General features: G+C 36.6%; 7 protein-coding genes and 1 pseudogene across 16 annotated transcripts; 6 read left to right on the forward strand and 2 right to left on the reverse strand.

Moving 5' to 3' along the window:
• Positions 1 to 210: 210 nt before the first annotated feature.
• LOC104763908 (IAA-amino acid hydrolase ILR1-like) lies at positions 211 to 2,726 on the forward strand. The gene is made up of 5 exons (XM_010487315.3): positions 211 to 802; positions 908 to 1,033; positions 1,497 to 1,811; positions 1,895 to 2,023; positions 2,124 to 2,726. The coding sequence occupies exons 1-5, from the start codon at positions 449 to 451 to the stop codon at positions 2,520 to 2,522; spliced, it is 1,323 nt and encodes a 440-aa protein (XP_010485617.2). The 5' UTR covers positions 211 to 448; the 3' UTR covers positions 2,523 to 2,726.
• A 943-nt stretch (positions 2,727 to 3,669) lies between these two features.
• On the forward strand, positions 3,670 to 6,426 carry LOC104763909 (putative inactive receptor kinase At3g02880). 2 transcript variants are annotated; one of them, XM_087501813.1, is made up of 4 exons: positions 3,686 to 3,890; positions 3,970 to 5,280; positions 5,436 to 5,753; positions 5,840 to 6,426. In XM_087501813.1, the coding sequence occupies exons 2-4, from the start codon at positions 3,984 to 3,986 to the stop codon at positions 6,115 to 6,117; spliced, it is 1,893 nt and encodes a 630-aa protein (XP_087357939.1). In that variant the 5' UTR covers positions 3,686 to 3,890; positions 3,970 to 3,983; the 3' UTR covers positions 6,118 to 6,426. The 2 variants fall into 2 exon arrangements, with proteins under 2 accessions (XP_010485618.1, XP_087357939.1); XM_010487316.3 differs by having other exon boundaries at positions 3,670 to 5,280.
• Positions 6,427 to 6,988: 562 nt separating this feature from the next.
• LOC104763911 (gibberellin-regulated protein 5 pseudogene) lies at positions 6,989 to 7,902 on the reverse strand (annotated as a pseudogene). Its single transcript, XR_763704.3, has 3 exons — positions 7,849 to 7,902; positions 7,682 to 7,715; positions 6,989 to 7,379 (listed from the first exon to the last, which is right to left on the reverse strand). The product of XR_763704.3 is annotated as a gibberellin-regulated protein 5 pseudogene (transcript).
• A 1,059-nt stretch (positions 7,903 to 8,961) lies between these two features.
• Positions 8,962 to 14,926, forward strand: LOC104763913 (ASI1-immunoprecipitated protein 2). 7 transcript variants are annotated; one of them, XM_087500590.1, is made up of 14 exons: positions 8,962 to 9,229; positions 9,498 to 9,559; positions 9,886 to 10,177; positions 10,298 to 10,503; positions 10,661 to 10,746; positions 10,932 to 11,017; positions 11,118 to 11,411; positions 11,525 to 11,944; positions 12,053 to 12,629; positions 12,712 to 12,942; positions 13,058 to 13,182; positions 13,457 to 13,668; positions 13,801 to 13,948; positions 14,058 to 14,926. In XM_087500590.1, exons 2-14 carry the CDS (start codon positions 9,557 to 9,559, stop codon positions 14,681 to 14,683), a joined length of 3,306 nt encoding a protein of 1,101 aa, XP_087356716.1. In that variant the 5' UTR covers positions 8,962 to 9,229; positions 9,498 to 9,556; the 3' UTR covers positions 14,684 to 14,926. The 7 variants fall into 7 exon arrangements, with proteins under 7 accessions (XP_087356716.1, XP_087356714.1, XP_087356713.1 ...); XM_087500593.1 differs by having other exon boundaries at positions 8,982 to 9,229; positions 10,661 to 10,835; XM_087500591.1 differs by having other exon boundaries at positions 9,075 to 9,335.
• Positions 14,795 to 16,694, forward strand: LOC104763912 (uncharacterized). Of its 2 annotated transcripts, XM_010487318.3 has the most exons (6): positions 14,795 to 14,933; positions 15,090 to 15,150; positions 15,473 to 15,599; positions 15,702 to 15,798; positions 16,155 to 16,235; positions 16,330 to 16,694. In XM_010487318.3, the coding sequence occupies exons 2-6, from the start codon at positions 15,114 to 15,116 to the stop codon at positions 16,483 to 16,485; spliced, it is 498 nt and encodes a 165-aa protein (XP_010485620.1). In that variant the 5' UTR covers positions 14,795 to 14,933; positions 15,090 to 15,113; the 3' UTR covers positions 16,486 to 16,694. The 2 variants fall into 2 exon arrangements, with proteins under 2 accessions (XP_010485620.1, XP_087356720.1); XM_087500594.1 differs by lacking the exon at positions 14,795 to 14,933 and having other exon boundaries at positions 14,999 to 15,150.
• Positions 16,695 to 16,809: 115 nt separating this feature from the next.
• On the forward strand, positions 16,810 to 18,774 carry LOC104763914 (uncharacterized). The gene is made up of 7 exons (XM_010487320.3): positions 16,810 to 17,157; positions 17,456 to 17,533; positions 17,626 to 17,701; positions 17,855 to 17,928; positions 18,029 to 18,102; positions 18,199 to 18,244; positions 18,359 to 18,774. Exons 1-7 carry the CDS (start codon positions 17,134 to 17,136, stop codon positions 18,368 to 18,370), a joined length of 384 nt encoding a protein of 127 aa, XP_010485622.1. The 5' UTR covers positions 16,810 to 17,133; the 3' UTR covers positions 18,371 to 18,774.
• Positions 18,775 to 20,389: 1,615 nt separating this feature from the next.
• On the forward strand, positions 20,390 to 21,579 carry LOC104763915 (putative gamma-glutamylcyclotransferase At3g02910). Its single transcript, XM_010487321.3, has one exon. The coding sequence runs from the start codon at positions 20,743 to 20,745 to the stop codon at positions 21,304 to 21,306; it is 564 nt and encodes a 187-aa protein (XP_010485623.1). The 5' UTR covers positions 20,390 to 20,742; the 3' UTR covers positions 21,307 to 21,579.
• Positions 21,580 to 22,151: 572 nt separating this feature from the next.
• Positions 22,152 to 25,051, reverse strand: LOC104763916 (replication protein A 32 kDa subunit B). The gene is made up of 10 exons (XM_010487322.3): positions 24,759 to 25,051; positions 24,241 to 24,345; positions 24,029 to 24,126; positions 23,882 to 23,923; positions 23,718 to 23,795; positions 23,439 to 23,517; positions 23,207 to 23,326; positions 23,050 to 23,126; positions 22,622 to 22,690; positions 22,152 to 22,514 (listed from the first exon to the last, which is right to left on the reverse strand). Exons 1-10 carry the CDS (start codon positions 24,858 to 24,860, stop codon positions 22,430 to 22,432), a joined length of 855 nt encoding a protein of 284 aa, XP_010485624.1. The 5' UTR covers positions 24,861 to 25,051; the 3' UTR covers positions 22,152 to 22,429.
• Between the last annotated feature and the right edge of the window lie 1,040 nt (positions 25,052 to 26,091).

Consider the following 26,091-nt stretch of genomic DNA (forward strand, 5'->3'; position numbering starts at 1 on the left):
TAAATTTGACATCCAGCTCTATCTCTTTTACGGGTTGGGGTGAATCCGTGGGCTTGATACAATTATTGGGCTAATTCTGAATTTTTATGAGCCGGACTCAGCATGCAATGTTTTTAGTCCAAAAATAGTCAAATTTTATCATTAACATAAATGGTAAAATCGTGTATCAATTTTTACGAATTTATTCCTTTCATCATACCGTTGGTATTCATTCATTCATTCATTCATTGTATCCAAATTTCAAATTACGTACTCAAAAGGAAAAGCTTTTCATTTTTTTTTTGTCATATATCACATAACAATGCTATAAACATAGATAATCATTTCACATGATCTGATCTGATCTGAGACGCCTATATAGTTTAATAAAAACGATTAAACAGTTTCCAACACGCGGTGTAAAAATTACGTATATATACAGTCTCCGTCGTCTTAGAAAGAAATCAGAATGAGTATCTTCTTTGTCTACTCCGTCGTCACCTTCTTCTTTCTCCTTCTTCTCTCTCCAGCTCGGAGCTATGATTACGGGTCGGGTCTCGAGTCACTCGCTCGTGGGATGCTCGAATCAGCCAAGGACCCTGAGTTTTTCCAATGGATGAGAGGGATCAGGAGGAGTATTCACGAGCACCCAGAGACTGGGTTCCAGGAGTTCAAAACGAGTCAACTCGTTCGAGACGAGCTTGATTCACTCGGAGTGAAGTATAAGTGGCCTGTCGCGAAGACTGGCGTCGTGGCTTGGATCGGATCCGGTTCCAAACCCATTTTCGGACTCAGAGCAGACATGGACGCACTTCCGTTACAGGTTCTTTAAAAAAAATAAAAAATAAATAAAAAATCCGATTTTTAGGTTACTTTGACTAATAAATTTGAAAATTTTGATGACTGTGATTGGGAAAAAAAAAAAAAGGAATTAGTGGAATGGGAATCGAAGAGTAAAGTAGATGGAAAGATGCATGCTTGTGGTCATGATACTCATGTTGCTATGCTTCTTGGTGCTGCTAGGCTTCTTCATTCCAGAAAACACCTCATCAAGGTCTCTCTCTCTGTCTCTGTCCATATAGTAGAACATGTGCTTGATTGATTAAGTCAATTGTGTAGTACCCCACATTCAATCATTTTGATGTGGATTGGTGTTTCCTCAGATTCTGATCCTCATTTATGTGTGTTTACTGTATGTCTATGATTGATTTTATTGTATGCCCTGCAATGAGAATGTCAACTTTCTAATATGGGCCATATTCTGTTTTGTTGATTTTTGGGTGTTTGAGTGAATCAATGGTGTGATATGGTCTATTGATTTGGTGGAACAAAATGCATAATTTTGAATGAAACATTAGTAATAAATTTTTGGGCCTTAAAATGAAACAGTAGTGTCTCTACATACACACTATAGTAACATGTTTAATTAATAGTTTTTTTGATAAACATGTGACTATTCTGATCTTCATCAATACACACAATTCCTTCTTGTTGATTTTTTTTTTTTGTTGCAAAAGGGGACTGTGAAACTTGTGTTTCAACCAGGAGAGGAAGGTTATGGAGGTGCTTATGAAATGCTAAAAGATGAGATTCTAGACGACTTAGATGGGATTCTCAGCGTTCATGTCTTTCCATCTATCCCATCCGGTGGCATTGGCTCTAGGCCTGGGACCGTTCTTGCAGGTGCGGGATTGTTTACAGTCACAGTTCACGGTCAAGGTAGCCACGCGGCTACACCACATTTCTCTAAAGACCCGGTTCTTGCAGCTTCTTCCGCTGTTGTTGCCTTGCAACAGATTGTTTCACGGGAAATGGATCCACTCGAAGCTGGTGTAAGTTTGTTTTCCACTTTTAAAGCATTGTCTTTTATGAATCAGAGTCTTGATTGAATGAGTGGAAATGAATGTTTTATCAGGTCTTTACTGTTGGATACATTGAAGGGGGTCATGCTAAAAACGTAATACCGGAGAGTGCTAAATTTGGAGGTACTTTCAGAAGCTTAAGCAACGATGGGCTTCTATATATTCAAAGACGAATCAAAGAGGTATTTTATTAAACATTTATTGTTACAACTTTATATTGTTCATTCGGGTTGGCCCTTGCCTAATCCTGTGTAAACGTTTCTTGATGATATGATGATGCAGATTTCAGAGGCACAAGCATCAGTATACCGATGCATAGCAGAAGTAAATTTCGAAGAGAAAAAGCCGTCACTTCACCCGGTAATGATGAACGACCAAAGCATATACGAGCATGGTAGAAAAGTAGCGGAAGCCATGATTGGAAAAAATAACTTCCACGATTTCCCTGTGACAATGGGAGCAGAGGATTTCAGCTTCTTCACTCAAAAGACTAAGGCTGCGATTTTCGTGCTTGGGATAAAGAATGAGACGCTAGGCGCTGGTAAGCCGCTTCATTCGCCTTACTTCTTTGTTGATGAAGCAACTCTTCCTGTTGGGGCTGCTCTTCACGCAGCCATGGCCGTTTCTTATTTGGATAAACATGGTCATGTCCATGACGATGAGGTTAAGAGTGAATTATAGAATGTGTTCAGCATTTGGGTCATTCGTAGACTTGTAATAATATAAAATTAGGTGAGGTTAGGTTTCGGGGTTGGGAAGAATGTTTGTTAGTAGTCTAAACTGAAATTAGTTCGCGGTTTGACCAGCGGGATAAACCAATAGACTGATATTGTTTACGTGTTCACCCATTTTACAACAAAATACATATTAAAAAGTCACGAGAAAGCACCCACTTTCATTTAAAATAAAATTGACACTATGTGAATAAGAAAAAAAAAAAAAAAAAGCAAAATTTGAAATTGAATAGTATCTAATTTGTAACAATAGTGATTATATCAAAATCATTAATTCATTATTGTTTCACAACTTATATTTGAATTTGTTAATATGCATGTTGTTAAAAAAAAAGCATATGAAGGTAACCAAATATAGAAGTGAATCGACTAGGAAAACCCAAAAGAACAAACTATTGAAATCTTCACAATCTAGTATCTTTAACTTATAACAATAGTGATCATATCAATATTATTAATTCATTATTTTGTCACAATTTATATTTAAATCTGTTAATATGCATGTTGCTAAAAAAAAAAAGAAAAGAAATCATATGAAGGGAACCATATATAGAAGTGAATCATCGACTGGGAAAACCCAGAAGAATGAAGTATTGAAATCTTCAAAATCTCAAGCATATATTATACTTTATATAGACCACAACTAAGTTTTTTTCTGTTGACCATTTCAATTTCATATCACATTGATACAGCCTACATAAAAAATGTCAATGGAACGTACTTATTCTCCGGCTATAGTACAAACATATAATACATATTTGTTTAAGAAGAGTAGACAGGAAATTGCAGAAACTTTTAAATCAAAATACAAAACGGCGTCCGAGACACTTGTTCGTCAACGGTAGCTCAGACCAGGCCTGTTCTTGATCACATTCAACCTGATAAATAAAAAAAAAACATAAAGAAAACAAAAAAGATAACATGGTCGTTTAAACGTCTACAAAAAAAAAACATTACTACTGCATTTGATGATGAAATTAATAATAGTAATTAATTAACATTAAGGTAACGCAATAACCAGTTTGACTCTGATAAATCGTTACAACTATACCCCTTATTGGTTAATTTTATATTTTTCTGTAAATTAATTAGCTGTCACATTTAATACATAAGATTCTCTTTATTTTACTTTTTTTTTTGGTCGAAAAGGAAAAATTCCAATTAGTAACTTTTCTTTTTCCCTTTTATCTGCTGCAATTCTGATTTTATTTAGCCGGCGAAAGAGAGAGAGAGAGAGAGAGAGAGACACAGAGAGAAACTCATGTAAAATACAAGTCTCTCTGTTCAAACACTCGTTAACGCGTTGCCGAATTAAGTTTTCTCAAAACCCCCATATCGAAAAGTCCATATATATTTATTGAATTTTGAAACCTAAGGAGACGAAGAATCGCCAGTTTTGGAGAAGAAGATGATAAAGTACAAGCCGAAGCTAAGTCTCTGTGTTGTCTACTTGTTCGTCTTCTATCTCGCTGCGGTGACTTCAGATCTAGAGTCTGACCGGAGAGCTTTAGTCGTTCTTCGTAAGAGTGTTCGTGGCCGTACTTTGTTATGGAACATGAGTGCTCCTTCTCCTTGTGATTGGCACGGAGTCCACTGTGATGCGGGTCGGGTCACTGCCCTCCGATTACCCGGAGCTGGTTTATTCGGTTCTTTACCAATCGGTGGGATTGGTAATTTGACGGAGCTTCAAACCCTTTCTCTCCGATTCAATTCTGCCCTCTCCGGTCCAATCCCTTCGGATTTCTCAAACCTTGTTCTTCTCCGTTACTTGTATCTCCAAGGTAATGCCTTTTCCGGTGAGATTCCTTCGTTTCTCTTCACGCTCCCGAACGTGATCAGAATTAATCTCGGGGAGAACAAATTCTCGGGTCGGATCCCGGATAATGTTAATTCCGCGACCCGGTTGGTTACTCTGTATTTAGAGAGGAATCAGCTGACTGGTCCAATCCCTGAGATCACGCTTCCTCTTCAGCAATTCAATGTTTCTTCGAATCAATTGGATGGTTCGATTCCGAGTTCGTTGTCGAGCTGGCCTTCAACTGCTTTCGAAGGGAACACTCTCTGTGGGAAGCCCTTAAACCTTTGTGTTGGTGGCCCTGCTCCAGAACCAGGACCAGGACCCAATCCGCCGCCGGAGAAGAAAGATAGCGACAAGTTATCCACCGGAGCTATTGTCGGGATTGTAATCGGATGTGTTGTTGGTCTGTTGGTTCTTCTCCTGATTCTCTTCTGTCTCTGTAGAAAGAGAAAGAAGAAGGAAGAGAATGGTCAAGCGAGAAACGTTGAAGCTCCTGTAGCTCCTCCGGCCACCGCCGCTGCTATACCTAAGGAAAGGGCGGCTGTTGTCCCGCCGGTTAAGGCTACGTCGTCGGAGAGTGGTGTGGTGAGTAAAGATTTGATATTTTTCGTGAAAACGTTTGGAGAATTCGATTTGGATGGGTTGTTGAAGGCTTCAGCTGAGGTTCTTGGGAAAGGAACAGTTGGGTCTTCGTATAAGGCAAGCTTTGATCATGGTTTGATTGTGGCTGTGAAACGGCTAAGAGATGTTGTGGTGCCTGAGAAAGAGTTCAGAGAGAGATTGCAGGTTTTGGGATCAATGAGTCATCCCAATCTCGTGACTCTCATCGCTTACTACTTCAGCCGCGATGAAAAGCTTCTTGTCTTTGAGTACATGTCTAGAGGAAGCTTGTCTGCAATCTTGCACGGTAAAAAAAATCGAAATCTAATGCATTTATTGATTTTTCGGATTCTTTAGTTAGTTGATGTTATGTCTCTTGATACTAGTTTATGATCTTGATGGGGACTTGTTTAGTTATTATGCTTGGAGCTCGGTTTTTAGGCTGTTTTAATGGTTTTGCAGGGAACAAAGGAAACGGGAGGACTCCATTGAACTGGGAAACCAGAGTTGGTGTAGCCTTAGGAGCTGCAAGAGCGATTAAATTCCTACATTCGCGTGACGCCACAACTTCTCATGGAAACATTAAGTCCTCGAACGTACTCTTGTCTGAATCCTATGAAGCTAAGGTCTCTGATTACGGTCTAGCGCCTATCATTAGTTCTACATCTGCACCTAACCGTATCGATGGCTACCGTGCACCTGAAGTCACGGATGCTCGCAAAATCTCCCAAAAAGCTGATGTCTATAGCTTTGGCGTCTTAATCCTTGAATTACTCACAGGTAACAAACAGTCAGACTCAATATTTATCTTTTTAACTTTGTTTCTTTGCAATTGCTGCGGTGGTTTAAAGGTTTTAACGTTGCAGGTAAGTCTCCAACACATCAGCAATTGAATGAAGAAGGCGTTGATTTGCCGAGATGGGTCCAATCAGTTACCGATCAACAATCACCGTCTGAGGTGCTTGATCCGGAGCTCACAAGGTACCAACCTGAGGGCAATGAGAACATCATCCGTTTATTGAAGATAGGTATGAGCTGTACGGCTCAGTATCCAGATAGTCGTCCTTCGATGGCCGATGTCACCAGACTCATTGAGGAGGTTTCTCATTCATCTGGCTCCTCCCCAAATCCGATATCCGACTGATTTTTTTAGGGGGGGGGGTCTAAATTGATTGATTTGAAAATTGTTTGGGGGTTAAATTGCAAATTCTTGAATAGTGTCAAGCCCCTGTCACAGTCTTTTTTCTTCTTCTTGTTTTAGTTTGTTCGTTAATTCTTCTTGAGCCTCAATTTGAGATGAGACCTTTTCAGTTTTTTTTTTTCTTCTTCTTTCTATTTTTCTTAATTTCAAAAGTTCCAAAAAATGTCTATAGAACTATTGTTTCTGCTAATTTTTTTGTATAAGTATACAATCGACGCGTGTGAATATTATCGGTTTTTTTTGTTTTCTTCATTTCACATCTTGTCTTACAACTCCAGTCAACGGTTCAGCCGGAAAAAATGTCAACGACTTTTAATCAATATTTTCATCGCCGTCCAAATATTTGAGCTAAAAAACAAAGTCAACGACAAAAATGGTCATAAATATCAGCTCACGATTGGACAGACGAGTGTTTCTCGTTTTATAATGTGAAAGTTGGTAACCACTACTAACTAGTAAACGTATTATTATTCCACAAGGAAAAGGAAATGGATTATATTATGGATGAGAGAGCAAATAAATTACTATGCTCGCATTCTCCCTCATAAACTGATGTTTCTAAAATCTTGGAAGAAAACAATAAGAAAGAGACATCGTAGAACATGGCTTCCACACAAACAACCGATATTATTTGGTCAATTATCACAAGATTCACGACTAGTAAATATTATACTGATTTTAGAAAATAATCGTATTTATGACTGGGATGTCATTATTTTGATAATAATTACAAGCTTGATGGCCTCTTTTGCTAGAGAGTTTTATTCTGGCTATATGTTTCTAGGCTCAATAAATAATGAAGCCCACTTCATAATTATGTAATGTAACCAAGATAATCTTTAGTCATCTTTACTAATGTTTGGTCATAAAGCAACAACAACAACAACAAAAAAGAGCAAAAGATATAACAAAATAAAGCCTATAAAGACAAATAGAGTTCCTACCAACTTGTAGAAACAGGTTTAAACAACATAATTGATTGATACAAAACTAGATATGATCAAGTATATATAAGAAGCAGTTTCAAGGACATTTTGGACGGCCTTCTTTAGTCTTCCAATTGTTGTAACATGGGCAACTTTGTTTGTTGCCGTAAGTGCCTGCAGGAACACAAAGGCATTTTGTGCAGCACTTGAGGCAAAAGAACATGCATGGCTTCTTGTGTGATGTTGCCGAACAACGGTAGCTACACTTTGAGTTGCATTCTACGTTTGAAGTTTCCATCCAAAAACATATCACAAAATAAAAATAAAAATCATTGAGATCTTTATGTTCGTGCATATAATTATTCGTCATATGTTAATACTAAAAAATGACAATCACACAAAAAAATATCATAATCTTAGCACATCAAAAATCATGGTCTCAACATTAGCATAAGTATATACTATATATGTATACATAATTATGTGCTGCTAGCTTAATTACAATAATACCTCCGATTCTTTTGTTTGTTTAAGGAATAACGTAAGTATGATATAAAACTACATAAGTTTTGTGTTGGTACCTTGTGGGCGGAGTTTGCCACCACCACTAGCAGCCTGTAAAAATAAGAACTTTCGATCTCAGAAGACTAATAAGGAATCCAACTATATTAATAAACATCAAAATTTTCATAGCTTTTTATTACACACAAAATATTTCAATAAAATAGAATTTGTTTTGGTGGTTTACCTGGACGAGATTGGAGACAGACAGTAAAAAGAGAAGAGTCAAGAAAAATAGGGGTTAAGATATTTATAGAGAAAATAAGGAATGGGGGAATTTGGTTATTTCCTAATCAAGAAAATCGGTATCGAATGCCAAAGTTCATGCCGTGATTATGGGGAAGTAGGTCATTATAGTTTCTACTGCCTCCCCTACTTGTCATTTTTGTCTCTTGGAAAATGTCAAAGACTCAAAATCAGTAAACAGTGTAATTTACTTAGCAGTAATTAATTACCCCAACGTATAGAAGAAGCAAAAGTCTATAAATCTTGCCTTGGAAAATCAATAAAACAAATGTTTCGAAACCTTCAGTTATGACTTATGAATGAGTGTTATGAAACGGACTAACGGAGTATTATAATAATTTTGTTAAATGTTTTACTTACGCAAATATCTAAAATCGAAAGAGAAAAATAAACGAGTTTAGGAAAGTTATTAAGCTAATGGTACGCAAATTTGGTGAAGTGTAATAGAAAGCGAAAAATGCGGCGAATATAATAAATATTTGATTTTTCAGCATGTGATCTTTGTGGGCCATTTCATTGATTTTGTGTTTGTCATATTATTATTATTATTTTAAAAAAAATATAAAGAATTTTTTCATAAAAGGCCCAAACAATGGGCTGGAATCCAATGAACTAAATATCCAATTATTTGGGCTAAAAACGGTCCATTTAGGACGATGAAAAATATGGCAGTTTTGTAATTTTCCTTATTCGTTTGGTCTAACATTTGAACGTTAACACTTAAACACATGATGGGGCTTAAACGTTTTCCCAACTGAAAAAGATAAATCAAATGAAATTACCAAAATTAGCAATTTCGTAACATGTAATTACAAATTTTGGCGTAATTTCAACTACTTATATATTTTGTGTCTGTCAGTATGTAGAAATCTGAAATTTCTAGACTAGATATTAAATGCCTTCCATGTCGATAAGAATACTAATCACTGTAAATTTTGTTGTTAAACACGTTATTTTAGTAATCTATTAAAAAAACTTGCGTGTTTATGATAGACTAAATTAGTTAGTAATTAATGAATATATTATATATAAAGAAAATATTAAGCGTGTGTGTATACGTATGTATGTCCGTACGTATCTACGTGGTGTAGGTAGAGAGAAAGATCCTTGGGGGCTTGCTTTGGTGGTGGCTATTTAATAGCAGCTCTCTCTCTCTCTCTCTCTCTCATTCCATTATCTGGAAAAAAAGCGAGAGATTCCAGAGAATTCGAACTTTTAGGGCCACGCCAGAGCGAGAGAGAGAAATTAGGAATCGAATCTGGAGATTTTTAGAGGAACTTTACTTAGGGTTTGTGTATTCGTAGTGCGGTAATCAAGGAATGGTAAGTTAGGGTTTTCTTTGTTCTCGATTGGTGGTGAATAGTGAAATGCTAATGTCGAGGATGATGATGATGATGATTTTGATTTTGATTTCGAGACCTCTACAATGTAAACAGAATCCGCTTTGATTCGTTTTAGGAATTGTGCTTATTTTGCATGTTGGTCCGTCGACGCAAGTGTTGTTAGTTGTTAAACAGCATGATTCAATCATCTGGGCTTATGTGCTTTTCTTTTTCCTTAAAATTTATGCTTCTTTTTCTTTGTTCACAGTTGGATTAGCGGATTAGAAATCAATTTTGCGAGAGTCGTGCTCATCAAATTTGTTGTTAATGGTAAGAACAGAGAGGATAACTGATTGCATTTATACGCTTCCTTTGAATGTAGATCATAGCATAAATGTCCAGTTGTAGTTGTCTCACAGTTCGTTTTTTTTTTTTTTTTGTAAATGCTATGCGTCCAGCATTAATATGGAAGTCTTCCTTATACTGTTTTTTTTTTTTTTTTTTTTTTTTAATTTACTCTTCTTTTAAGAAATTATATTTCAGTAATTTTTCCCTTTTTTTGCTCATTTAATTCACTGATTTTGTGAAAAAAAAAAGAGTTCTTCATTTTTATTCTTCTTTTCGTTGCTAACATTCTCTCTTTGTTATGCCTGAAGGCTGATAGAAGACTTGGTTATCGCTCCATGGGTCGCAGAGGTCGTCCTAAAATGCAGTCTGGAACTTGTAATGTCTGCTCTGTTCCTTGTTCATCTTGCATGCACCGTAATGCGGGCTTTACCGGTTCAAAGTCGGAAGAGTCATCAGATGAAAACTCCCATGGTGTACTGGCGAGCGAGTGTTCTTTCAACGAGCGTTCTTATGGGGTTAATGCTCTCCGGAACACTGCAAGTGAAGCGAGCAATCTGGTTAATTTTAATCATGATACTTCTTCATCTGAGAATGCTGAGAGTAAGGAAATTTTAAGATCTTCTGATATATCCCATGCCCCACTTTTAGATGGGTCTCACAAAGATCAAGATTCCATGAAGTTGGATACATGTAATGACCATAAGGCCAAAAACATTCTAGGGCAGGGAAAAGTCAAGGAAAAGTCAGGAGCAAAGAGTAACAAAGACAACAAGAACAATTCTTTAATTGAGAGTTCTACGCGTTCAGGGCCAGTGGTTAGGAAGTCGAGAGAAAATGTTCCCTCCAATAAGGCAGACGAATCAAACACATCAGCCATGTCTGAGAGTGAGAGTGAGGGTGCTGATTCTGAAATGCTGGAACTTGATGTAAGCAATGCTGTTTTGTCTCATATTAGGAGGAATTAGAGAACACATCTATTTTGTTGGCTGAATTTGTGCCTCTGTTCCTGTTTGTTTCAATGTTTACTTTTATCTCCTAGTGACAAAAATCTGAAGTGAAATTGTTCTCTATAATGTTGAGCAGGTAAAAGTATGTGATATTTGCGGAGATGCGGGTCGTGAGGATTTACTGGCTATCTGCAGCAGATGCAGTGATGGCGCAGAACACACGTAAGCCTGCTTCTGTTCATGGGAAAGAAAAAACATCAAGTAAATTTTGGCCAATTGCCATCTAGGATTTATCCTTGACCTTAATATTGGTGAAGTCTAAGTAAATTGGATTATCCTGTTATTAATAACTAATAACTGAGCACCATTTCTGTGCTAACTGTATAGTTGTGTTATCTTTTGCTCAGATATTGCATGCGAGTAATGCTTAAAAAGGTTCCTAAGGGTGATTGGCTTTGTGAGGAATGCAAGTTTGCAGAAAAGAAGAAGCTAGGTAAAGCTGAATTATATACTATCCATGATATTAGTGCAAAACATCAGGAACTTGGTTGTGAACTTGGTTTTGTTTAACGAATCTGAGTTTAAACGTGCAGAAACCAAGGGAAAAAGAGAAAGTGCAGTAAATTTGAATACACAAAGCTCCAGCAAAAGGCACATAGACAAATTTGAGGCAGCTCCTGATTCTAAAAGATTGGCGGTTGAGGCTCCAACAGGGTCACCTAAGAGATCTGTTCTTCCCAGATCGTCCACTTTATCCCGAGAAACGTCATTTAAGGGTCTAGAGAAGCCAACGAGAAAGCTAGCTCATCACTCATCTTTCAACAGCCACTCCAGTGATGACTCAGAAAGCACACGATCTCCTGACTCTCAGCTTCGGTCCCCTAAAGGTAGGAATTATCGTACGATTTTCTCAAGGGTGTTCTTCCTTGTCTAGTTTGCTGTACTTCTGGTTCATATATGATAAGGTTGTATAATATTACCTTGTTTTCTATATGTATAGGTTCATTTTTCAAGTCCAATTCGTTTAATTCTTCGAGCTCTAGACCAAAAGTGAGACCAGTGGATGATGTTATGCTTCCTCGACAGAAGATTGGGAAAGACAATTCTTCCCTTGATGTAAAAGAAGGATTTTCTAGAAATGCAGGCAAATCAATGTCAAGTAGATGTATAGACGTAGGGAGCTCTAGTTGTTATGACTCAAAAGTTAATGGTACAAAGCAACTGAAAGATCGGAGCATAGAAGCTAACCCTTCAGCATCCACAATCGATCAGAAACTAATTTCACGTGGCCGTTCGTCCAGTTCATATGCAAAAAGTCCCCGTGATTTGAAGGATTTGGATTCTGATGGTCAACAAGGTAGCTTGACAAAGCAAGCCAGACATCTAAGTCGAAATCGTCTAGAAGATATAGTTGCTTCTGGTACGATTTCCACTGTTATCGGTTATGTTTTTCACTCCATTAGTAAACAGTTATATGCGTTAAAGATATCATGATTGACTCCTTGGGATTTATTTCTCACCTATGCAGTGGGAGATTCATCTACGAATGAAAAGTGCAGTTCAAGTGAAGCGAAATGTAAAAATGAACTGGCAAATGTAGATGGTTTACTCCGGCCTCGGGAAGTCAGAGAGGCGGGGGAGAAAAGCAAAGATGCTGTTGGTAATCACCAAACGCTAAGTATTATGGAGGATAATAATAAGGGCAATAGGTTGCGAGCAGCGGTTGATGCTGCTCTGCGTAAAAAACCCAGCTTTGGGAAAAGCAGAGGGTTGGAGCAATCTGATTTGCCTTCAGTGTCTAATGTGGATTCTGGTTGTGATAAGGCTTTAAGAAATATGTCCTCAAAGGTGCCGGTCATAAGAGATTGGCCTGTGGGATTCAAAGGATTGCCAGGAGGGCATCCAGATTTACGGACAGACAAGCAGACAATTGCAGTAAATGGAACGCAGTCACTCGCTGGTTCTGATGCAATGGCTGCTTCCCAATCTGTTGTGCCCGAAGTTCATGTTCCTTCTATAAAACCTGTCATGAGAGATTTGCCTGTGGTTGCCCCAGCTGTTCTGTCGACAACCTCAGCCATCCCAGAGCCTGAGTACATTTGGCAGTACGGTTTTCGTTCCCTTTTCTTGAAGATCTCTTTTCTGGTTTAATTGCTTGCAGATTAACCTTCTACTTCTTTTGACCAGAGGAGACTTGGAGGTCCAGAAAAGCAGAAATTTATCAACAATGCATAACGGAATGCAAGCATACCTTTCAACCTTAGCATCACCTAAGGTTGTTGAAGTGGTGAACCAATTTCCTGTAAAACTTACCTTGAATGAAGTACCCAGGCTCAGTGCATGGCCTGCACAATTTCAAGATATAGGTGCTAAGGAACAGCATGTGGCTCTTTTCTTCTTTGCCAAGGACATTGAGAGGTAACTACAATGTACCTGTATTTTGTTTCATGTGGTTATTCTGGTTTTGGTAGCTTCAATGTTTTATTTCCTAATCTACTGACGGAAAATATAAATTGTTGCTTGTGACACACAGTTATGAGAAAAATTATAAGCCCTTGGTAGACAACATGATCCAAAAAGATTTGGCCCTAAAGGGAAACCTCGAGGGTGTTGAGCTTTTGATTTTTGCCTCCAACCAGCTTCCTCGGGATTGCCAGCGTAAGAATGTTAACTAGAACTCTTTCACTTCGTGAACATATGTTTTGTTGCAAGTTCCACTGTTCTGAATAGGTTTAAACTATATTTCTTTTTTTTTTTTAAGTTTATGGAATCTCACTGTCTTTACAATGTTTGCTTACAAATTAGCAGCTATGGCTCTTCTGTCATACTGGAACAATGTCTACTAAGTTTCACAAATGTTTTGCTGATGTGTTCAAGGTTTTGTTCAAATGTAAGGAAGTATATTGCTTAGTCCTATATCCGTTGGATGCAGGCTGGAACATGTTATATTTCCTTTGGGGTGTATTCCGAGGAAGAAAACAGAGTTGCTCTAATCCACTCAAGAGCACACCTCTTCCGGCGTCTTGTGTTTTGCCAAATATTGGGAAAGCTTCTTCTTCTCGTGAGACTTTTCACCATGAAAATCCAAGCAACAGAGAGTCTTTGACTGATCGCACATCGAGCAGAATGCAATTGTGCATGGAGGTGGGTTGTTCTTGTCCTCAGCTAGTTATAGAAATCTTACTCTCAGATGTATTTTAGTTTGGAGTCTTCTAGACAGTTGCTAGGTCTATCTTAATATCATGCACATATTGATGGGTACATGGATTTGAACAGGAAGAGAATGCGAAAGAGGGTAAAGTGTGCAGTGCCATTCAAAAGGAGAAGGCATTATCTGTATCATATGGAGATTGTGGAGCGGATGAAGAAACCGAGGAAGGAGAGATAGGTCCTAGTCCACAGTTGAAGGATGAGAAGACGTCAGGTAATCAAATGGATTTGCTTTCGGCTGTAACAAGCTCTGATGTTTAGTTCCCCGGCCAGGACAAAAATCTTATGGGTGTTAACAAATTATTTGTTTTTGGCACTGACAGCGCCTAGGACAGTGAATTCCTCCGATATGAACCAGAAAGTGGACTTGGATTATCTAAATAAAGAAAGGTTGTGTGACGGTCCATTGAATAAAAAGCTGAAGACAGTTACAGGAGTAGAAACTGGATGTAGCTTTTTCAGGAGGGATACATTTGGCAATGAATTTGCTTCAAGAAAATCTTGTGCTGGTCCCTGTGAGGAGGAGAAAAAGATCATCAAGAAGAAGTCTGATGCAACGGAAAGGATTGTGTTCCCTTCAGATATGAATGATGGTAAAGAAGATGATGATGAAATGATAGACAGTAATCCCAGAGCACTTGGCAGTGACAACAACAAATGGAGAGGAGTAAAGAAAACTACCCCGAGCAAGACCACGATGACAGGAGTTGTATTGCCTTCCATGGCTGGAACAACCTCCATTGAAGAACATAGAAGTAGCAGTAGTCTAAAGCCACAAGATAAGATGGTGAATCAAGAAGGTGATGCAGCATCTCTCTCACTCTCATTGTCCTTGTCATCCATAGAAAAGGAACGACAACAACAACACCAGCAACAGCAACAGCAGAATCGGAGATCAGTGTCGAGATGGGAACACAGGAAGAAGCAGAATGTGAATACGCCTATGTGACTTAGCTGACAAATCCTCAGAAGGAAACTTATCTTAGAAAATAACCAAGAAAGGTGTCTTTTATTTTAGTCCTTTGGTATCATGAAGAAGAAAGACCCAACTCACAGCTTTGTACATATAAAAGCGATGGGCAAAAAAACAGATGACAAGATGTTAGCGTTGGTTGACTTGACTGATCTGCTTAACCTGACTACTACTGTATTTCTAATTTCTCTCGTAGTGGCATAAATTGGCAATCACAAACACTGAGGTGCTAAATCTAAAATTTTTTATCTTCTTTAGAAAATATGTATCTCATAAAGGATGTTTTGGGAAATAAGTAATAAGTAAGGGGTCTAATAGAAAATAGATAACTCTTCTCGTTGGACGAACAAATGGCGTCCTAATTTCGTTTGCGTCTTCTCAGATCTCTTCTTCGTTTTCATGAACAATGGCGTCCTTCGTAGCAGCTCCTATCTCTCTCTCAGGTAACCAATCGCCTTTTATCTTATCCATTAACCAGTTCATCTGCTTTCCTCTCTCTAGGTGATACTTCCTCTACTTCTTCTTTTGATTTTGAACTCAATTTCTGATTTGCCGATTTGCACTTGCTTAGAATTGCTCGTTGTTTCTTCGAATTAATTGTGAAATTAGGGATTTAGGAGCAGGTATGATGTATAGTTTCTCGCAAGATCATCCTGTGTTGTTATAGTCTGATACAGTTCAACGTATAGCAAATCGACCTGAAGCATTTGATATTTTACTCAAAGCAGTTTCTTGATTCGTGTTCTTCGAGTTATATGGTATCAGGTGACTCTCATGTCAAAGCACACTGTTTGTTGTCTACAAACCTTAATCCGATTCGCAAGAGCTCTACATTGACTGTTAGAACAAAATCGAACCGCAGTCACAAACTCTCGGTTTCTGCAGGCTACCGGTATGTTTTCTCTATAGATAAACCATTTAAACCTCTATTGAGATATTGATAGGTTACGATTGATTATTATATATGATAGTTTACGGGGGTTGATGATTGCAGTGAAGGAAGCAGGGGCGGTGGAAGTAGTGATTTTGTTACGGGTTGTCTTCTAGGAAGTGCTGTGTTTGGTACTTTGGCTTATGTCTTTGCTCCACAGGTAAATTTTTTCTTTTATTTTCAGTGTTAAGACATAGATTATATGATTCTTGGCTTTACATCTTTGGTGATATATTGAGCTTTGTTCTCTCTGAAATCAAGAACGTGAACAACAGTCTAGTTTTGTACTTCCGGTTATTTATTTCATTCTGACAAAGATTATGTTGGCTTAAGAGAAACTACGGCTATTTGTACTTGGTGTTGCTTCCACTGCTAAGATTTCTGGGCTTTGTTCTTGAAATGATTAAATGATTCTGAGCTTGGTTACTCCAACATGAAATCAAGAACATTAACATAACATATTCTTATTCTCATGTGATCTCTTACATCCACATGCTGTCATGTTTTTTGATTCAGATCCGAAGATCGTTGCTGAACGAAAATGAACATGGTTTCAAGAAACCAGAGCAGCCGATGTACTACGATGAAGGCCTAGAGGTAAAAAAAAGAAAAACTCGGTACTCATATTATAAGAAAATCTCAACCATTACTAAACTAACGTGGGCATATTTGGTTTGGTTGTTGATAACAGGAGAGAAGAGAAATATTGAATGAGAAAATCGGCCAACTGAATTCAGCCATAGACAATGTTTCATCGCGTCTGAGAGGTGGAAGCGGAAGCGGCAAGAACAGTTCTTCGCAGTCTGTCACCGTTGAAACCGACGCAGAAGCAGAAGCTACTGCATGATTGGAGTGAAGCTCTGTTTAACCAATTGCAAGCTGCCATTTCATTTGTTTATGATTGGTTCTCTGTTTTTTTTGTTTGTTGAACCATTCGAGAGGGCTTTTCTGTAGCTTTTTTTTTCAACTATTAGAAAGATCAATCTTTTATTATCAAACTATATAAAATAGTGTAAGCGATTAGTGTTTTTTTTAGTATTCACTTTCTTGTGATAATTTGCTATTGAAATTGAATAATTTTGACACTAGAAACGTATTTTAATCAAAAATATCACTTTTTATTGTTGACAGAATCAAAATAAATTGCAGAAGTTAGCTGTAAACCGGTTCGGTCAAAAATAGAAGTGAACCGGTTGGCTCTTCATGCTAGTATCTCTCTCTCTCTCTATCTTCAACGTTACCGATCAAGTAAGAGACAAGTCTCTTCTTCTCGGCCTAAACTTCTTCCCCTATTTAAAAAAAAAAAGAACTGAGAAAAAAAAATCAAAGCAAAACCACAGATTCGATTGATATTTTTCTTAAGTCGAAATTCGCATTTAATACAATGGAAAAGACAGATTTTTTTTAAGTAATTCCTCTACCATTAGTTTGATTGGTTTTTTTGAAGGAGGGAAAAAAAAAAAAAAAAAGGTTCCTCTGTTCTTCTCTGCTTCAGATGGAAGATAACAATCCTCCCAAGGTAAATTTACAAAATCACTGATGATTACTTTACTGGGTTTTGATTCGCTATTGTTGTTTGTTTCTGTGATTCGCTCTTGTTGTAATGGAATGTATCTTTTGATACTATTCTATTATTGACTGATGTTGTTATTTGATTGTTGAAAAGGTTTGATTTTTTTTTTGTTATAATTTTGATGATTTTTTTTTTTTTTTTTTTTTTTTCTGCAAGTTTGAGTTTTTATCATTTAAAGGATTTAATTATTATGTCTCTGGTTCTTTTGAGTGGTTCATTAATATGAATCTCACTTTTTTTGAAGGATTACTATAAGATCCTAGAAGTTGATTATGATGCAACTGAGGAGATGATCAAGCTGAACTATCGGAAGCTTGCATTGGTTGGTTAAATACTCTGACTCTGTAGAATTTGTCATTAGATTGAATTTTTTTTTGAGTAAAGAATGTTTTTGAGATTCTTAACCATATGCAGAAGTGGCACCCTGATAAGCACAATGGTGATACTGTGGCTACTTCGAGATTTCAAGAGATTAATGAAGCTTATAATGGTAAAGCCTTCTTTGTATGAACATTTGATTCGATATTGAAAATAGATTTGTGTCGATTATAGCCTCTTCACGTTTGTTAACATGCAGAAGAAGTATTGGTAGTAACCTGATTTCTTCATGTAATTTGCTTATTTTGTTCTCTTATTCCTGCAGTGCTAATGGACCCTGCTTTACGTTTTGAGTATGATTTGACCGGTATTTACGAGATTCACAAATATACTTTACGGGTATGATTATGAACTGTTGTTACTTTTGAGTTTTGGAATGCGGTTTAGCTGCTTTCGCATTATCAGTGTTTTGACTGACATGTCTTTGATATCAACGCAGGAATATCTGGCTAGATTTAAGGGAATGATACTTACTTGCAATGGACTCGGCATCAGTCACTCCTCATCACCATGGTACCTCCTCTTCAACTCAAAAGGCATTATTTTTCTTCTGTTTGTTTATCCCATCTTCATCCAAACCGAACCAAAACGAAACCTTGAAAATTGCAGGACACAGCAATTGGCGGAAGGCAATATAACACAACAGATGAGCAAGGTTTCAATCTGCTTTACTCTGTTTACCTGCTGGTTACCGATTCTCTTCTTCCACGCTTTTAACTCTCCATCATCAGTAATGCAATATGTGTCTCACTTATCACCGTTTTAACAGGATACTGTATAAACTGAGGTAGAAACAGAGCTCTGCAACCTTTGATCCAAAACTCATTAGGCATTATTATAGTCTGCCTCAACAGATGGAAGTATAGCAGTGTACACCTTATATTCGACGATATAACAGCTTTTGCACGATGTTTGTATGTTTATAAATTTAGATGGTACAGTAAGAAGAAACATTGTCTGGCTGGCTAATGTATTTATTAGCTTCACACAGATTGTGGGTTTAAGCCTGTACTGTATTATTATCATTTATGGGTCACACGTAGACTGAGAGTAGATATCAAAGTGTAACAACAATAAAAGCTTCAACCTTGGTTAAGTGTTGTGGCTTTATAGCTCTGCTTATAACAACAAAATGGATATCTTACATTGTTACTTGGAATTAATAAATAAAAAAAAATTCGTCAAGGGGAATTAATAAATTGTGTTATGTTTTTTTGTAAATTATTCATTCGATTATTTTGCAAATTATTAAATATAAAATAAAAACTTGAATTTTAGCTTTTGGTGTAAGGTTGTATAATTTCTTGTATATGTTTTGGAATTTATTGATTGATAAATTTTGAAGGTGTTGATGTCAAAAAGAAAGAAAAAAAAAAAACATGAAGGTGTGTCTAAAGCAACTTCTGTGTTCATCGTCACGACGTCCATTGAATGTGCTCAAAAGTTTCGATATGTTGTCATGCTTTTGTTTTGTGCCTTTCTTATCCACCATTGAATGTGCTTCACACTCTTCAGAGTCCACACACTATTTTTCTTTTCTTTCAATTAGTGATTTTCCATGAAAAATATTTTTATCACGTAAAAGCCAGTTTACGCAATAGTTTATCAGGCTCGGTGTAAATCGTAACCAAATTGTAGATACATACAAAGTTGTAAAATCGAATTTAAACACCCACGCCCCCCTTAATATGTTCTTTATTTATAAAATAGAAAAAGAAAATGGAAAAGTTAATAAGAAAAATCGCAGATGTCAGATTCGGATTAATCCACTCAACCAGGGCTGCGTTGTGTTAAAAAAGTTGCAGGAAAAAAGTGCTTTTGACAAAGTAGTTTACTAGTTTAAAGTTTAAACTTTTTAAAAAGCTTTTAAAAGAGTACATTTAAAGTAAAAATAGAATTTTGCCAGGTGAGGTAAAAAAGAAAGAAGTACGGTGCAATTGTACTACAGCCACGGAACAAACATCCAAAGGAAGAAAACAAATAACTTTATTAGCTGTATGTATCTCTCTGTGTGTTTGTCATTGTCTCTTTCAATTCATCTTCTTCTTTCATCTCTTCGTCTTCTATTTGTCAACCAAACCAAGCTTTTACGTGCCTTTTTTTCTTTCATTTATATTCTTAAAAGTTAGTACACATTTATAAACTAGACTTCGAAAATAAAAGAAAAAAAAAATCAATAAACAGAGAATTATATATTTTTGATTGAGCTGTCCTATATTCGACCCCATAAACAATTTATCTATCCTTTAAAAAAAAGTACAGAAACAAAAAATGTTGATTTTGGTTGAGGGACTCTTTTAAAAATAAATTGTTTTGTTAGTAATTAAACAAAAAGAATGGCAACTTGGCTGTAATGTGTGGTGCTGCTACCGTCTGCGTCTACACGTAACCCAAATACACCAGCTTCTCACGCCAATTATTGGTTTATTTTTGTTTCTAAATGCCAAAAGAAAATAATAATAATAAGTTAAAAGCATAAAATTATGTAAAATTAAAGTGTTATGTACGAAATAACATATACAAATATCAACCTTATCATATTATATAATGAATGACGTATATGATACGACGTTTGCTACATTCGTCTATTAGTAAGCCCAGTGGACCTCCCCCTGAATATATTTTTTATTCATACATATTTTTTTTATTGATTTTGAAAAATCAGAATACATATTTTTACCTGAAAAATTACAACTTGGGTTCACAACTTTGATTAGTAAATTTATAATTTATCATTTTATCTTGTCATGCAAAATGAATAAAACCTATAAAAAGTTAACTAATGGCTAGTAAATTTGTGGAATTAAAGATTTATTTATAAACTATGATTAACAAGGTAGATATAACATTGTCATTTCAACAACTGGAATACAATCCCACATGAACTGAAAATGGTTATTAAATAAGAAGAAGAATAAAATAATACGGCGAGGAGATGAAAAATCCAGTACTATAAAAACGCGTCATCGGGTTTAACCCAAAAATTTCCTCACGCCCCAAAAAACAGAGATTCCTCTCTCTCTCTCTCTCTTCTCTGATTCTGATTCTATTTTCTATTTTTGCATCACCAACCCCCACACACACATACACACAAAATTCTCCGTTTGATCTCTTCTCTAGGCCTAATAATCCTTTTTTTTTTTTTGGTCTATCATGGGACTCGAAACAATGACGCCGGCGAAACAGACAACAACAACAACGCTTGTGTTCACGTACGGAACTCTGAAGACAGGATTCTCGAACCATGTCCTGATGCAAGATCTGATCCGATCGGGAGACGCTTCTTTCATAGGTGTTTACAAAACCTTAGACAAATACCCTCTCGTCTGCGGACCTTACCGAGTGCCTTTCCTCCTCAACAAACCTGGATCAGGCCACCACGTGACCGGAGAGCTTTACGCGGTTTCTCCTCGCGGTCTCTCTCGTCTCGACGAGCTCGAAGGGATCAGCCGCGGTCATTACGTAAGGCAGCCGATCCGTCTCTCCGCGGGTGAGGAGGAAGATGAGGGAGAAGATCGGGATACAGAGCCGTCTTTGGTGGAGGCGTATTACGCGCACAAGAGCTACGAGGAGGAGCTGTGGAGGAGGAACCGTGGGAGATCGTTCGGCGCGTATACGGAGAACGAAGCGCGTGGGTACGTGAAACGTAAAGATAGGCCTCAGCATCTTAGCTTCTTGGATCATATCCGTATTTTCGTATCTTCTCCATCTGATTGATTTCTCTATTTCAATTCTTCCCTCTCTCTCTCTCTTTTGTTTGTTTGTTTTTTTTTTCTTTCTTGGGAAAAAGGAAAAAAACACAAAACACAAAATACAACTAGTTTTACAGGGTCCCACAAGTTTGTCCGTCCGTCGTATCCGTACAAGTACAACCGGTTTGTTGTTATCGATTTGATTACAGAGAGGGAGGGAGATAGATATAGAGGTTCTGTGATCGTTGGATGTAAAACATACGGTTCCATCTTTGAAAATAAATGTAGGTTGTCAATAGAGTTCTTCTCGTATCCAAGATCTCTAATCCGTATATCTGAGTTTTACAGATTATTTTAGTTTGTTCGGTAGCAAAATTAAATCGAAATAAATTACGACGTTCTATATGGATAACAATCTTTAGTGATGTTACAAACAAAATGATTATATATATATATATATATCGGCTTTCAAACTAATCAATCACTAAACATAGTCGGGGATACAAAGCCTATAAATGATTAGCATTTGTATCTTTCTAACTTAACTTGAGTGTTGTTTGTGTAAACGTCTCAAGGAGATTCAGGACGCTACGGAATTGTAGTATACCTCAATTATTAGCCTTCTTTTGTTTTTTAGTTCGACTATTTGCATTTTCATATTTGTATAATGCAAACATTTCACATCGACAAGAAACAACCTGCCATTGTCATGTCACTAAATTCGGCAGAAAACGAAAGCATAATTTTTTTTTTTTGGTTAACAATGCTTTTAATCAGAAATTTAAGCTAAGTAGTCCCTTTTAAACCTTTGCCAACTCCAATGGACAAGTAGCAAGTTCGAGAAACTAGGGTCAAGTTGCTAGCTTAATATATAATTAACCACCAATGCTTCTTAATAATCTTTGTTTTTTTAATATCCATTGTCTCTCATTAAAAGATGTACGACGTGTACAGTGCTTAGATTCATTATAAAAAAAAAAAAAAAGTGAAGAAAAAGATTCTGGTACGACTACTAAAAATCAACGGCCCAGCCCAAAATTTAGATCGGATCGGGGGTCTTGAAGAGCCTTGTTCTACCTAAGGGCCTATACAAGGGGCTTTTGAACTTGCGAGGACGATTGATATGAGACGACATAAAACGATTTTCATCACGCATTTAAGGTTGATTTGAAGCATGTATCGTCCACAGTCGAGTAAACGCAGCCATCGCTGGAGAGCTGTTCTATCGCTTGCCTACCACAGAGACAAACCAGTTCTTGTCTAGAAATCTTTTTCGTTGTTATTGTAACTTTATCAAGTAAAGATAGTGAGAGAAGGGAGATAGTGACAGAGAGATATACCTGACTTGAAGCGGCGGAATCCTGAGGTCACGCGCAATTATATCACAATGAACTCCAGCTTCAGATACACTGATGAAGATTCAACATATATAAAAAAACCAAATATCACACTAATGTTAGCTTTTTCGATGAGCGAAAGAGAGGTATGATCCAATGAAAAAAGTTGAGTCTTATATTGCAATACAATTATCACTAACACGAGAACATCATCTTCTGCAATATCACAATTTCAAAAACCAGCAACAAGGCTTATTATATACTTACTTGTGCTAGTTGAATGAGCTTTTCTTACAAATTAACAAAATTTGGCTCATAAAGACTTTAGAGGTTAATTTGCTTATTTTATGAACTGAAGTTTGATCATGTGTATACAAAGCGGTACGAATGATATATGACAAGTTAATTGGGGTCATAGTAGATGAACTTACAGGTGCATAGGTTGATTTAGGTAATTCATGACCGTCTGCTTTACACCATGCATTGGATCATTGATTTGGTTCGAGAACTGGAAAAGGTTCTTCAGTAACTTAAGATGGCCACAAAAGAGCTGTAGAATTTGAATTATACATTGGATCTGTCTAATACCTGATTAGATGGACCGGTTTGGTATGGCTTTGCAGAGGTTGGTATTGTTGAATATGGCATTTGGGGCCTAGGAGTAGCAGTAGCCTGAGTAGTAGAGCCACCATGAGCAACAGAACCACCCTGACATGAGAAGTTTAAAGATGAAGGTGAAGTAGTAGAGGTTAGCATCTAACATGAGAAGTTTGAAGATGTGGGACAAAGCTTAAAATAGCGGTGAATGATAGGCTAATACCCGTAACTTGGTGTTGTACATGTGGACATACATACACTCGGTAAAGTGGTGTACAATTTCATTAAAGTCAGTGACAGGCCTGAAAGCATATTAGTAGACTCAAGTAAATATCTTTACGCAGCAAATTCATTTACTTTGGACAAAGCAAAATAGAAATGTAACATTTTGAGCCACTGAGATGATCAAACAGATATTTCAAATCTAGAAAGCCTAATAGGAAATGATTCGCTGACCAAGTATATCATAGACTGATTGAGAAAGTATGTCAGGAAAACAAACCTGATTGAGAAAACATTCACAGATCGCTTCCCTTGAAAACTTTTCACGTGTCCATGTAAGCGAACATACATTCCCAGCCTGTAACAGATGTGGAAATTTCAATTTTGTATTATAGTTATACTATACCAAATTAAATAGTTTACAAATGGACAGCAGAAACATACTTGACTGCTTCCATTTCTTCAGTTTCTTGACGTTCCTGACACCTGCAGATACAGTTGTCCACAATAAATTAGCAAGAGCAATAACGGAGCTCTTATGATAGCATTATCATATTGAGGTTCTATTAGCATTAGTATATAAGAACTTGCCATCTGACACAATCAACCCAGCCTGTACCATCATCAACAACAAAATCGACCTGAGTGATTCTGTTCTCCATTCTAGAAATTCGTCCAACGATTGCAACCTATACAAAGATAACACACCAAAGATCAAATGATTGACTCAATAGAGTTACCGTGTTAATAAACATATCAGAAAATAAGTTAAACCGCAGAGGAAGAAAGAAAAAAGAGCTTACAGTGTTAATATCAACACCGTCTACAGAGAAATTTGATTCACCATTGGTTGATGCGCCACTCAATTGCTTCAGTGTCAGGGGAAGCAAGGTACGTACATCACGGTTCTGCAAAAACAGTAGTGAAAACTGATACATTGTTGAATTGCTAAAGTAAAAATGCTGCACAGCATATGATGTCTATAACATCAGATTCACTACTCGAGACAAACATAATCTGTATTGACATGTATAGATCTATGATAAGATGAAAAATTCACGTAATCAACATCATTCCCAGAGCTCTCTGGTCAGCAATTTGTTCTTCGATACTTTATCCTAGAGTGGAACTATCATGATTTGATTCTGCTGATGTTCCCGAGAAACGACTAAGAAACTGAGAGAAATCAGATACTAAAAAAACAAGCACAGAGGAACGCAAAGCAACGATTGATAGACTTGGATTGAAGAAAACGCGGAAAGGATTGATCGAATTCGTCAGATTGAGAAGACAATCAGAGAGAGAAAGAGGGAAAACAAACCTTGAGGGACGCTGAAGAGTCATTCGCTTGCGTAGTTGCCTGAGAAGGCATGAAACCGCCGCCGGCGAAAGCGGCGTTGCCGTCAAACTCGCCTCCGTACATGTTTTCAACTCGTTTGTTGAAATCGATTCGAAACCCAAGTGGAACGCTCGTCGCCTCTCTTCAACGGAAGTGTGATTTTAATTCGATCTTCACCGCTTTCTGGAAAATTCACTCGGAGAGTTTATAATAATAATAATTTTTTACTCATTCGTAAATTTTGGTATCTTCTAATAATAATATCTACAAATTGCAAATTTCAACTTTGTTACTTTAGTAAAAGAAAAATAATAACTAATGTATAGACTTTCCGCCAAAATTGTCTCTCATTTTCCCGCGACTACATTTTGAAGTTTCCAAGTTTTTTTTTTCAAAAAGCATTTTTAATGTCTATAAATAATCCGAAATAATCATTTTTTTTGGTCTATATAATAAACAGGTAAGGGAGATATTGGTTTAGGATTTAGAAATTTTTTTAATGATTTTATGTTTTTGCTGATTGTTAGAATCATAGAAAATTGAAAGTTAAAAATGAAGGATTCTAAGAAATTGTTTAGGAAGTTTTTAAAAATCTTGATGATTTGTTTTTTCTAATCTCGTAAAATCTTTCTATTTGATGAAAGAGTTTTCATGACTTTTGTTATGAAGGAAATGATATAAAATCCTAAACCAATAACATAAAATTTGAATTCATTAACAATCCAAGATTTTTTTGTTTTACTTGAATAACATAAAACTTTTAATGACTTTATAAAACTCTTAATCCAATAACACTAGATTTATCAAGATTTTAGATAACTTTTTACAAATTCACAACCAATAACACCAAATTTTTTAAAAAATTTTAAAAGTCTTAATTGAATAACAATATATTTTACCTAACTTTTAAAGTTATTAAAAATTTTTCTAAATCCTAAACCAATACCTCAATTAAATGGTCTGCGCTTCTTTATAATTATAGAGGCACATGGAGTTTTTTTAAGACTTCAGTCCTTCTTGCGGTTAATTAATGGACCTTAAGACATAGTGGCCCACTGGGCTCAATAACATTTTTTGTCGATTGGTAGTTAGCCAATAAGAAGATTCAACAAGACATTGATGAAAAGATTTTTTTGGGAAGGTAAAAAAATTTGGTTGACTGCATTTGTAAAGGAAAAAAAAAAGTTTGGTTATCAATCAAATATAGTTTGAAAAAATTTGATTGAGTTATATCATTATATGACTACAGTTGCGAAGAAATTGGTTCTGTTTTCATCATTATCTTTTTGACATATTTTATATTATGAGCCATCAC

This window comes from Camelina sativa, chromosome 19 (genome assembly GCF_030686135.1).
Source record: "Camelina sativa cultivar CO46 ecotype springtype chromosome 19, ASM3068613v1".
NCBI lineage: Eukaryota > Viridiplantae > Streptophyta > Magnoliopsida > Brassicales > Brassicaceae > Camelina > Camelina sativa.

What these genes read in the sequence shown, in the direction of transcription:
- LOC104763915 (XM_010487321.3), top strand. Translation starts at nt 20,743, where the DNA reads ATGGGACTCGAAACAATGACGCCGGCGAAACAGACAACAACAACAACG.
- LOC104763912 (XM_010487318.3), top strand. Translation starts at nt 15,114, where the DNA reads ATGGCGTCCTTCGTAGCAGCTCCTATCTCTCTCTCAG. An exon ending in TCGGTTTCTGCAGGCTACCG is followed by an intron (nt 15,600 to 15,701) that starts GTATGTTTTCTC and finishes TGATGATTGCAG; the next exon opens with TGAAGGAAGCAGGGGCGGTG. An exon ending in ACTACGATGAAGGCCTAGAG is followed by an intron (nt 16,236 to 16,329) that starts GTAAAAAAAAGA and finishes TGTTGATAACAG; the next exon opens with GAGAGAAGAGAAATATTGAA.
- LOC104763909 (XM_010487316.3), top strand. Translation starts at nt 3,984, where the DNA reads ATGATAAAGTACAAGCCGAAGCTAAGTCTCTGTGTTGTCTACTTGTTC. An exon ending in CTTGTCTGCAATCTTGCACG is followed by an intron (nt 5,281 to 5,435) that starts GTAAAAAAAATC and finishes ATGGTTTTGCAG; the next exon opens with GGAACAAAGGAAACGGGAGG. An exon ending in AATCCTTGAATTACTCACAG is followed by an intron (nt 5,754 to 5,839) that starts GTAACAAACAGT and finishes TTAACGTTGCAG; the next exon opens with GTAAGTCTCCAACACATCAG.
- LOC104763908 (XM_010487315.3), top strand. Translation starts at nt 449, where the DNA reads ATGAGTATCTTCTTTGTCTACTCCGTCGTCACCTTCTTCTTTCTCCTT. An exon ending in TGGACGCACTTCCGTTACAG is followed by an intron (nt 803 to 907) that starts GTTCTTTAAAAA and finishes AAAAAAAAAAAG; the next exon opens with GAATTAGTGGAATGGGAATC. An exon ending in TTCAAAGACGAATCAAAGAG is followed by an intron (nt 2,024 to 2,123) that starts GTATTTTATTAA and finishes ATGATGATGCAG; the next exon opens with ATTTCAGAGGCACAAGCATC.
- LOC104763916 (XM_010487322.3), bottom strand. Translation starts at nt 24,860, where the DNA reads ATGTACGGAGGCGAGTTTGACGGCAACGCCGCTTTCGCCGGCGGCGGT. An exon ending in TGGGTTGATTGTGTCAGATG is followed by an intron (nt 23,924 to 24,028) that starts GCAAGTTCTTAT and finishes CTGTATCTGCAG; the next exon opens with GTGTCAGGAACGTCAAGAAA. An exon ending in ATTCCGCCGCTTCAAGTCAG is followed by an intron (nt 22,515 to 22,621) that starts GTATATCTCTCT and finishes TCTCTGTGGTAG; the next exon opens with GCAAGCGATAGAACAGCTCT.
- LOC104763914 (XM_010487320.3), top strand. Translation starts at nt 17,134, where the DNA reads ATGGAAGATAACAATCCTCCCAAG. An exon ending in GATTAATGAAGCTTATAATG is followed by an intron (nt 17,702 to 17,854) that starts GTAAAGCCTTCT and finishes TTATTCCTGCAG; the next exon opens with TGCTAATGGACCCTGCTTTA. An exon ending in AGTCACTCCTCATCACCATG is followed by an intron (nt 18,103 to 18,198) that starts GTACCTCCTCTT and finishes TGAAAATTGCAG; the next exon opens with GACACAGCAATTGGCGGAAG.
- LOC104763913 (XM_087500588.1), top strand. An exon ending in GCTTCCTCGGGATTGCCAGC is followed by an intron (nt 13,183 to 13,456) that starts GTAAGAATGTTA and finishes CGTTGGATGCAG; the next exon opens with GCTGGAACATGTTATATTTC. An exon ending in GAAGGATGAGAAGACGTCAG is followed by an intron (nt 13,949 to 14,057) that starts GTAATCAAATGG and finishes TGGCACTGACAG; the next exon opens with CGCCTAGGACAGTGAATTCC.